This window comes from Arachis hypogaea, chromosome 20, assembly GCF_003086295.3.
Source record: "Arachis hypogaea cultivar Tifrunner chromosome 20, arahy.Tifrunner.gnm2.J5K5, whole genome shotgun sequence".
Classification (NCBI taxonomy): Eukaryota; Viridiplantae; Streptophyta; class Magnoliopsida; order Fabales; family Fabaceae; genus Arachis; species Arachis hypogaea.
In genome coordinates, this window is record NC_092055.1 from 7,651,374 (window position 1) to 7,663,756 (window position 12,383).

At 28.0% G+C, this 12,383-nt stretch overlaps 1 protein-coding gene across 1 annotated transcript; it reads right to left on the reverse strand.

Annotated features, from left to right (window-relative positions):
* Positions 1 to 9,616: 9,616 nt before the first annotated feature.
* Positions 9,617 to 11,943, reverse strand: LOC140182922 (uncharacterized). Its single transcript, XM_072230894.1, has 3 exons — positions 11,842 to 11,943; positions 10,921 to 11,421; positions 9,617 to 9,697 (listed from the first exon to the last, which is right to left on the reverse strand). The coding sequence occupies exons 1-3, from the start codon at positions 11,941 to 11,943 to the stop codon at positions 9,617 to 9,619; spliced, it is 684 nt and encodes a 227-aa protein (XP_072086995.1).
* Between the last annotated feature and the right edge of the window lie 440 nt (positions 11,944 to 12,383).

A 12,383-nucleotide genomic window follows, 5' to 3' on the forward strand; every position in this document is an offset into this window, starting at 1 on the left:
TGGGGACACACAATAATAATAATATTATTAAAAAAAGGGCTCCCTTTTCAACCCTCCTTTTATACACGTTTAAAAAATTATTATTATTATTTGTCTCATTGATAAATTGATAATCTGATGTGTTTCTAACATGTGATTTGATTGTGTGTTTGTCCCTAAAAAAATAGCATCTTTTATTTATTCTTAACTGTACTATCATAGGATATTTGTTGTGGTTCAAGAAAGTGAAAAATATTTTATATATTGTAAATATTATTTTATACTACACTTTTATTTTATTAATTATTAATTTATTTAGAAAAGTCTTAATACTTGACTACTTGCACAACAAGGAACAGTGGCCATGCTATGAAAATGCTTTATTTGGAATTTTGGTCAGAGTAGTGCCTCGTGACTGTGTTCACTTTTTATTGCTGTCATCAACTCTTCTATTTTTTCTTTGTTTTGGTGTTTTTTCCCTTCTTGTTCTTTTTTCCCTTCTTACCATTTTGACGACCATAGACAATTGTCATTGACTTGGTAATTGGACCATCACAATTCACAAATTAATCACATATCACAATCAATATCTAATCCCCATTTGTAAATACTCATTTTCAAACTTTCATCGAAATCCCATTCAATTTTAATACAATTTTCAAATTTTTTATCTCCTGTAAGGCAAAAAAAAAATTATTATAGTTAAAAATAAATAGTTTCTAAAATGTTATAATAAACAGAATTTATTTATCTTGTGTTCTAAAAAAATATATTAAAATTACAAAAAATTAAGTTTTTAATATATTTATATTATTTTTATTAAATAAAAAAATTTAAAATTTTTTACAAATAACAAAATTATTATATACTCTAAATAGTAGTAAATACACATATTAGCTGAAGTCTAATAAATAATGCATTTGGCACGCAAAATCAAAATAAAACGGCAACGTTGCAGCTACGTTAATATATAGGAAAGGAAGACCAATACATTAATTGATAATTAATAATTGGTGTACTTGAAGCCTTTTCATGAGAAAACCAGCAGTGTGTTTGTATTTAATTCGTGGAAGTATAATTGAGGTCCCCCACCAAGAATAATAATAATAATAATAGAACTGTACAAAATTTAACAAATTTTTGTATTGCGTTTCATATATCTAAAAATTAATTATGGCTTGTTTTGGGATTTTTATTAAATAAATAAAATAAAATAAACATAATATTTACCATTTTATGCCAAGATAAGAAAATTTATATTTACACTATATTACTCAATATTGTTTTCAATGTAAACAATATAAATAAATAAATAAATATATATATCATTTATACATATATGATATAGAATAGAAATATATGAAAAAAATCCATCAAAATGAATATTTTTGGAGATTAGTCGCAACAAAAAATTAAATAATAATTCCCAAAATCCGACGAGACTGGAATCCGTCTCTATAAATAAATAAAAATAAGAATTAAAAAATAAGTACTTGTCTCCTTAAGATTTGTAAAATATGAAATTATCAGATATGTTAATATATATATATATATAATTGTTAGAATTTAGAAATTGATAAAAAAAAACAAGGAATAATAAAAAAACTAGCATAAACAAACCAACTAAAACACATTTTTAACAATCTAGTTCATTCGAAATATTTTTTTATTATATTTTTAAAAAATATGTTCTTGACAAACTATATCAAATAAATAAACTGAAAGAACAAACACTAAGAATTATCTGAATTCTTCAATTTTATCATGCAACAAGTAAACCAAATCATTCACCATATTTAAAGACATAGAAGTTTATATTTTTTAAGAAATTAGAAAATATACTCATCAAAAACTACATAAAATATTTCACAAAAGTAATTAAATAAACTCCTAATTGTTCAACTTTAATATGGTCACATATCCTTAAAATAAAACTATAAATCTGAAATTAAACTAAAGATATAATTATATATTTGATTTTAATTAATTTAAATAATATTTAATCTTAATAAATTATATAAGATTAGATTTAAATTTTAAACTTTTAAAATATATTAATTAATTTAAATTAAATTTGATCTTAGTATATTATATCAGATTGATTATGATTTAAATTTTAAACTTCTAAATATATGTTACTTAATTTAAATTAGATTTGATTTAAATTTTAAACTTCTAAAAATATGTTAAACAAATCAATACCAAATCAAATCTTTTGGCAAATACAAATAAAATCAAATTTAAATCTAAAATATCCTACTTTAAGTTTAAACAAAAGATAAAAAGTCTAATCAGAATTAAAGTTAAATTTAATTCTGATATGCTCTATAACATAGCTTTTTTCACTTGATTATTTTCGGTTTAAGAATTTGTTAGGGTGTTATTAAGTTGTTAGAAATATATTTTTATATATTTTAATGTGTTTGGCAAAATCTATCTATTCTATTATATAAAAATTGAATTTCTATACTTAATGATGGAACTGACGTGGCATCCTTTTAAGAGTGTTTCTCGATTTATTTCTTTTAATTTTGTAAAGCAAATTAATTATAACTAATTAATGATATCAATTAATTAATTTGATTAGACATTCAAATTTCACAATTAATTATACCAATTAATTAATTTAGTTAATTATATTAATTATTTGATTTGATTTGATCGGAGTAAATATCAAATTATTTTAGTAAATAATAAATATGATAACGAAATACATGAATTAATTTAATTAATTTATTTTTTTCAATGTCATCTATTTATACGAAATCATAATGTGTTTTTTACTTCTTCCTTCTCTTTTTTCTCTTTTTTTCTCTCTCTCTCTTATGTTTAGGATACAATTTTTGTAATTTATTTAATTTTTATTTCTTTTATCACTACTTATACATTTCATTTTTTTATATTTTTTAAAGATTTTTGTCTATTTTAGTTGTTCATTATTAGGCACATATTTTTTTCCTTCTAACTTTTGATTAACAAAAGATATGTGTCTTTTTTACGGTATTTTTAAATAATATTACTATAATTTTATTTTGTAATATTTTCTTTTATCATGTGTACTTTATTTGTTCAAAGAGCTGGCTTAAAGTTATAATATGATATATAAAATTATAGTATAATTTACAGTATGCTAAAATATTAGGACCTTATCGTATAGATATTTTTGAATTTGTCTATTAAATTCAATCATATAAGATCTTGAAAATGATGCAATTATTTAATTATTTATTTTTTATATAATTATTATATTAGTCATTTACATTAGTGAGACTATTTTTATTATTAATATTTATAAATATACTATTATCTCTATAATTAATTAAATCATCTTATTCATTTAAGTTTAATTCTATTGAATTAATTATTCGAAGTGTCATTGTTATTTCTATTTTTAAATTTTTTTTAATATTATTTAACAATTATAATAACATGATAATAGTTAAAAAAGGACAGAACAAAAATTTTTTTAATATAAAAATAAGACAAAAAAAATAAATTTATTTAATAATTTTTTCAGAATATATATGTTTCTTCTTTATAGATAATTATTGTAAGGTATCAAAAACTTTAACAAATTATTATGAATAAATGATCGTTATAAAAACAACACCAATTTAAATGATATACAAATAAACCATACCAAACATAACCTACAACTTAAAATGGTTACTTATTAAAGAATATAGTTTATAATATTTATTTCAAAAAAAATCTTAATTACTTAACGATCTTTATTTTCTAAATTCAATATATATATATATATATATATATATGCAATTTTACTTTTTTTTTTTATGATAAAATTCTACTTGTGATGCTAATTCTTCTAATGATGTAATAAATACAGATAAGTAGTTTAATAACGCATTGAATATTGATTTGATATAATTATAATGAAGATATTTTTTAAATTAATATAATCATGCATTCTTCATGAGCTAATTGTAATATAATAAGAATAAATTTATTTGAGAAAAAAAAAGAATTTCTGTATAATTTTCAAAAATTATAATAATTATATATATATATATATATATATATATATTGCAGTAGTTTTTCTTAATATATATACATATACATAAATAGTTCTATACATATACATAAATAAAAAATATATGAATTATATTTTGTTAAATTCCATATTACTGGTTATTAAAAACATTTAAATTACATATATTAATTATTTTTTGTTATAATTATTTCGTTTAAAATATATGATTATTTTTTATTCTATAATCGTGCAATAATTTTTTATTTTTTATATCCATATATATTCCTCAATTCAGACCCATTCATACGCATATTAACATTTTTTTAAATACTGGTGTTTTAATTTTTCGTTTTTCTTTTTTTAAATAGTGATATTTTAATATTTCTTTTTTTTAAATATATTTTTTTTAATAATTATATTACTAATCTAAAATATCGAATGAGAAAAAAAAAGGTGATACATATATCCAAGAAAGAAAATAAACTTAAAAATCAGAAAAAATTATATTAAAAAATGTAAAAATAGTATATTCAAAAAGAATAGTCGTAATATATAAATTGAGTCAACAATTTAAATTTCTCTAAAACTAATTTAATCAAATACCAATATTAGAAATAAATTACTTAAATAATATGTAATCTATTCTAGTCCTTAGACACGTATAGATTAGAGTCATTCTCATAACGACAACCAACTAAAATAACATCGTAAGTTCGAACATTTATAATTCGTACAAATTCAGACCATTCCCTTGTTCTTTGAAAACCTTCTGTATCCCTAATAGAGTTGAATCGCAATTCCTTTTATGAAAAAAGAGTTACGGAGGTGGCTTTGATGTGTTGGAGACCAAAATCCTGAAGTCACTATTTATATTTGAATGTAATACCCATTAAACCCTAAAGGCCAAATAAAATAGTATCTTTGGTTTTATTCTCATTTAATTATAAATCAAAAGTAATAATGACTTATTTAATTCAGCATTTATGATAATAAATGAGATGGCCATTATATAAGTCATTTAATATAAAATAGCTTAATTTGCGATTATAATTAATATATGTATTGCCTATAAATAGATTAGGAAATAATAATTTTGTAACAAAATAATCATTTAATTTGAATTACAATTAATTAATTGATAGAAATTATAATAAATTGTATAATATTTAAATAATTAACCAAATTAATTAGTTGATATCATTAATTTATTATAATAAATTGAATTTAATGAGTTAAAAGAAATAAATTAAAAAACACCATTAAAAACATGTCACGACAGTTTTATCATTAAGTGCAAAAATTTAATTTTTATATAATAGAATAGATATTTACAGATTATTATATTAAACACAGACTAAAAAAAATACACTAAACAAAATAAAAGCATCAATGGTAAAATATAACCTAAAAATTCACTTAAATTCAAAAAGAACCTGATGAATTATAATTAATCTTTATATGAGAAGTAAAAGTAAAATAAACAATTAAAAATAAAGTAAAAAAGCAATTAAAAAAATAAAGGAAGATAGAAAAGATAATGTGTGGAGTAGATAAAAAATATATTACAATAGAAGATTAATATAATTAATTAATATAAAGGATGAAAGAGAAAATTAAAATACGATCTTATTAAAAAAATTTCAAAAAATTTATTTTAAAGAAGAACATATTAATCAACTTTTATAAAAATATTACAAAAAATTTAAATTATCTTTAAATAAAATAATAATACCCTTAAGAATTATTAATCAAAATAAATAAAAAAAATTAATATAAAACAAAATCATAGAAAAATATTAGCAAAATTAAGATAAAAAAATAAAAATAAAAAATTACAAATATTTTACCTGAAGTACAAAAAAGAGAAGAAGAAAAGGGATATATAAAATAATAAGATAATAAATTGAATTAATTGAGTTTTTTTATTTCATTACTTTATATATTATTTATTAAATAATTTAATATTTATCTCGATCAAATTAAATAATAAATTGGTTATAATTAATTTGATTTAATGAATCAAACAAAATTTAAAATAATGTGATATTTATTCTAATTAAATTAAATATTTAAAGTTATGATTAATGTAATTTAATGAATCAAATAAAATATTAAATGATGAAATATTTATCCTAATCAAATCAAATTATATAATTGATTAGTTATAATTAATACAATTGAACGAATTAAACACGTTAAATTGAAAAATAATTTAGTTAGTTTGTGTCTTAAGGACACATTCTAAAAATATTTTTTTTCAACAACTTTTATAAAATATTTTTTATAATATTTTTAACATATGGTCTAAAGGCACAATTATAATAACTCATTAAAAAATACTTAATTAGTTAATATAAATAATTAATATAATTAATTTAGTTCAATAAATTAAACGAAATAAATATGAAAGGAAAAGATAAAGAAAAAGTGAAATTATACAAACGTGTAGCCATTAAAAAGTAAAAAAGTCCCTTTTAATTTTTTATTTATTAATTATTAATTTATTATAATTAATTTCACAACATTTATTATACGTTATTCATCTTACAAATTAATACAATCAATTAATTGATATCAATTATCGATAATTAATTTTAATTGATATAACTCATTTCGCTATACTTTTTAAATAAATAATTAAAAATGCATGTCTCAATTTTTTGTTAAGTAGAATAAAATAAAATACATAAATTGAGTAGATATAAATTTGAACATTATAAAATTTTATTAACCACTCAAATAAATCAGTACCATAAAACTAAATTTAATGTCTATTTTAAAAATAATTACTGACATTTTATTCTTTTAATTATTTATAATTTAAATAAAGTAATACCCTATAACCTATTTTGTTATCTATTTTAAGTAATTACTAACAAATAATAGCATATTTATAAATATTTATAAATATTAATAATAAAAATAGTCTCACTAATATAAATGATCAATACAATAATTATATAAAAAAATAACTAATTACATAATTGCATAATTTTCAAGATCCTATATAGTTGAATCTAATAGACAAATAAAAAAATATCTATACGATAATATCTTAATATTTTATTTTAGCATGCTATAAATCATATTATAATTTTATATTTCATATTATAATTTTAAGTCAACTCCTTAAACACATTATAACATAAACCATCTAAAAAGTTACACCAAATTAATAAATATCACATGGGTCACAACATACACTCTAAATTGTCACGATATTTCAAATAAAAAGAGCATCAATACAGAAGAGAAATCAATGAATATAACTAAAATAAAAAGAGCAACAAAGAGTGTAACACCCTAATTAGCCTAAGTTTTACCTCGCGTCGTAAAGCAAATGTTAACTAGAGATTATGACAGTCCTAAAGCTCATACGTAGAATATATAGAAGAATAATGTAATATCTAGAAGCCCGATGAAAGATATAGCTCAAAAATTCGGATTTGAAAAGCGCAAATCGTACTAACGAATTACTAGCTTAAGGCACAAGAAACAGATAAGATACAACAAAATATAAGTATATAATATCATAGGAAACTAGCCTCGACTCGCGGAGTTTAAGCCGGCTAGCCATACCCAAGTATACAGAATCATATAGAAACCTGACAGCTTTAAAAACAGCTTATACAAGTTTTTCTTTCATAATACAAGCCTCTAAGCTAAACAAAATACAAAGAGAGATGTATAAACAGAAAAACCAAAAAGACTCCAAAAGAAATCCAAGATCCTCCACTCCTGTCACTATCCAAAGCAACTCACCGAGGTGGGTTGCGACCTGCATCTGAAAAATACAACAAAGATATGGTATGAGAACCGGAGGTTCTCAGTATGGTAACAGTGCCCAGTGATGTAGGATATAAGACCCCGGGATGCCAAAGGCAATCCTAAGCTCCATATCCATCACAAGATTCAAGCTTAAAGCATTCTAAAACAAGTAAGCATAATATAAACTTCATCATAAATAAACCGGGTAATCTATCTTAAGGGATTTCTACTCTAACCATACACCGCTGTCCCACAGCCTTCACCAACCTATCCTCCATGCGATCCCATCGCCACCGCCTTTCGAACCTCCTCAATCCCAGTAGAAAACACAGGTAATATATAATGCAAGTAATTCACAAGTAAAAGCATACAAGGCAAGTAGATCAGGTAAGCAAATAGAGATGTTATTCAATTAGGCATACAATTACAAGACGGCAAAGCAGACAAACAAGTAGAAAATTCATATGATGAATGCCTGCTTTACTGGCTGTGATATCACATTGTCGGTTCAACTGCTAACCCGACACATCTCCATGGAGACGTCGCCCTTCGGATTACTCATATGGGAACCCTCGAGATATAGTGTCCGGATCGCTGTCCAGGTACCGGCGCCTGTACGCTCTATAGGTCCGAAGGGATGCGAGCGGGATACTCTTGCCACAGACCTCACATCTCAACGCAAGCGGGACGAACCACCGCCCTTACGCCGCCGCCGCTACCTCGACAGGCGGGATCCAACCGCCGTCCCTGCCGGACGCATAGCGTCTCATAATCTCAGTAAAAAAAATATCTCAGTGGTTTTCAGAAAATATTTTCAGTATACAGAGATCCATCGTCTCAATCCGAGTCCCCGACTCATCTTAACCACTGTCCATTCATAACTCAGTTTCCAATGTCAAAAGTTCATCATTCCTTATCTCATATATCAATCATCCTCCACCAATCATCAAATCATTCTCAGCACGCCAGAAATCTAGGCCTCCGTTTTCTAATTTATCATCAAACCATGTACTAGGATTCTTCAGTTATATCCCATGTTCTAATACTTAAAACTAGTCCCAAAAGTTTTCAAATGGTGTTTTAGAAGTTTACGACCTTGTTGGGAAGGTAGAATAGTTGAAAACAAATAAAATTTTGAGAAACAGGACATATGCGGCCGCACAAGGGTCTGTGCGTGTGCACACTCCTAAGAGTTTTGAAATGCGTGCGTACGCACAGGGGTGTGCGTACGCACAGGTGTCAATTTTTACAAGGGTCTGTGCACTCGCACAACCTGTGCTAGCGCCCCCAACAGACTGACCTCCCCGACGTGTGCGTCCGCACAAGTTGAAGTTTTTCCATAGATATGTGCGCGCACAAGCTGTGCTAGCGCTGCGAACAGAATACACTTCCCTACCTGTGCGTGCGCACAGGTGTGTGCGTCCGCACAGGTCGAAGTACTTGCAGGGGTGTGCGTCCGCATGAGAGTGTGCGCCCGCACATATCAGCAAATCTTGAAATTCTGCAACTTTGCAGAATTTCAGATTTTTAACACCCACTTTGAAGGATCATAACTTCCTTGACAAAATTCCAATTTTCACAAACCTTATATCGATTTAAAGGGTTTTCAAAGATCTTTAATTATAAACGAATTTCAATCAATTTCGAAAACCGAGGCAAAAGTTATGATCGTACAAAGTTCATAAAAAATCCAATTTTGCCTAACTTCACAATTTACACAATTTCTTTCCATACCCATTCCAAACCACACCATACCATTCCAAATTATATCAAGCCATTCAAAACACCACTTTTCATCAAAATGTGCTAGTTATACCATAATACACCAACTTTATCACATTCTCCTTCTCATTTCATTATTCTCAATTCCAACATCAACTATATAACATTTATGATCAAAATCACCATCAAACCCACCATTTCATAAATCACAACATTACAATTATCATAAGGAACCAACTTCCAATCCATACAATCATTCAACAACATCATATCATCAAAATTCATCACAAATCAACTCAACATTCATCAATTCATCAACATTTAACACACCAACCATCATTTTAGTTCAACCTATCTTATTGGTCACTAGCCTATGTGTCCATGAATATTATATACTACATAGAGGAAATCGAAACCATACCTTGGCCGATTCCCTTTATGCACCAAAACTCAAATTGATCACCAATTAGCTTTCAACTAAATTCCAAGCTTTCAAATCCACTCCAATAAGTACAAATAAGTTCTAAGAGCTCCCAAAGCCACAATAATCAAACTATATGCATACAAATCACCTCAAATCAACCCAGGGTTCTAATTAAACATAATTTCATAAGGGTTTAGTGGCTCTTACCTTCTCCCACAGATTTACTAGCAAGAATCCAAGGCTAAGCAAGGATTAGAGCAAACCTAAACACAAAGAATCACAAAAACTCATTTAATCAAAAACCTTATAAACCCGAATTTTGAGGAGAGAAACTGAGAAGATTTCGTGATTACCTTGAGGGTTTCTTAGGTGGGTCTTGTAGAGCTCTCCACGAAGAACGCGTAGCCGCAAACGATGCGGCAATCGGAGCTCTCTAGCTCAAGATATGAGCTTTGGAAGAAGATGATGAATAGTAACCAAAAGGGTTTCTCTCTTCTTCTCTTTTCAGCATGTATGAGTGTGTTTGTTTAGTATTGTGGCTGGTTTGGTTCATTTAATGAGCCTTTTATATGTTGGGCTTGGGCCCAACTTGGGTCCGGTCCAACCCGTTAGCGTTTTTAGCCCGTTTGGCCCAACTTTGGGCCAAACCTTTAAAATTAACACCCGGTTTTCCATTTCTAACATTTTTCTAAGATTTTCGCCGGTTTTCACTTTTTCTCATGCGGTACCGGGCAAACTTGAATCGGTTCAACTACCGGTTCATGGTTTTTCACAGTTTTTCGCAGAAAGCACATTTTCTTACTTAGAAAGGACCACTGAGTCCGAAAATCACCTTTAAATCCTCAAATTCTTTCTCTAACTTTTTGAAGCCTAATTTGGGCAATATTAATTACTTAATTAACCGATTGATTAGTTGCGGTTTTTACATTCTCCCCACCAAATAAGAAATTTTGCCCTCAAAATTTGAATTACCTGAGAAAAGCTCGGGATAATCCTTTCGCATCTCAGACTCCAATTCCCAAGTGTGCGCTTCTACTCCTGCTCGCTCCCAAGCAACTTTAACCAATGGAACATCCTTTCCTCGCAGCTTCTTCACACTACAGTCATCGATCCTCACTGGTGTCACTTGGAAAGTCAAATTCTCTTTCAACTCAACCGATTCAGGCTCCAACATATGAGCCGCATCCGACGTGTACTTACGGAGCTGTGACACGTGGAATACGTCATGCAAGTTAGACAAATGAGGTGGCAAAGCGACTTGATACGCCACCGGCCCGAATCTCTTCAAAATCTCAAACGGTTCTATATATCTTGGGTTTAACTTCTTGGTCTTGATTGCTCTTTCAATCCCAGTGGTCGGTGTAACCCTAAGGAATACGTGTTCTCCTACTTCAAACTCTAACGGTTTCCTTCTCTGATCCGCATAACTCTTTTGTCGACTCTGAGCAGTCAGAATCCTTTCTCGTATTCTCTTAATCTTCTCAGTAGTCTCTGCTACCACATCTGGACCCAATACACTTGCTTCACCAGATTCATACTAACAAAGTGGAGACTGGCACTTCTGTCCATACAAAGCCTCATACGGAGCCATCCCAATGCTCGCATGAAAACTATTGTTGTATGCAAACTCCACCAACGGCATGTAACGATCCCAACTCCCGGGTTGATCCAACACACATGCTCTTACCATATCTTCCAACGTCTGAATAGTCCTTTCGGATTGTCCATCAGTTTGCGGATGATATGTGGTACTAAGGCATAGCTTCGTACCGAAAGCTCTTTGGAAAGCTCCCCAAAACCTTAATGTGAATCAGGGATCACGGTCCGATACTATGCTTGATGGCACACCATGCAACCTTACTATCTCCTTGATGTACAATCTTGCTAACTCCTCCATAGAACATTTCACTCAAATAGGCAGAAAATGAGCGGCTTTGGTTAGGCGATCCACGATCACCCAAATCGCATCAAATCCCAACCCAGTCCTCGGTAAACCAGTCACAAAATCCATAGCAACTCCTTCCCACTTCCACTGAGGAATCTCAAGTGGTTGTAGCATTTCTGACGGCTTTTGATGCTCTATCTTCACTTTCTGACAAGTCAAACATTTGCTACATCACCTTTCATCCCAGGCCACCAGAACATCTTCTTCAAGTCATAGTACATCTTCGTGCTTCTGGGATGAATAGAAAACCCACTATTGTGAGCCTCCGACAATAAATCTTGTCTCAAACTCCCCACATCCGGTATGCAAATTCTTCCCTTGTACCTCCATAACCCTTCATCATCCTTAGTGAATTCTTCACACTTCTTATCACCCACTGGTTGAAACAATTGTTGAAGCTTCTGCTCATCTTGCTGAGCCCTTTGTATTTCTGATTTAAACGTGCTTGAGATTTGTAGCTGGTTCAAATAAGCTCTCCCGGCAACTTCGCCAATATCCAGCTTAAGATCCACAAACTTATCTACTAGCTCCTCTTCCTTAATCCTCATCCAAGA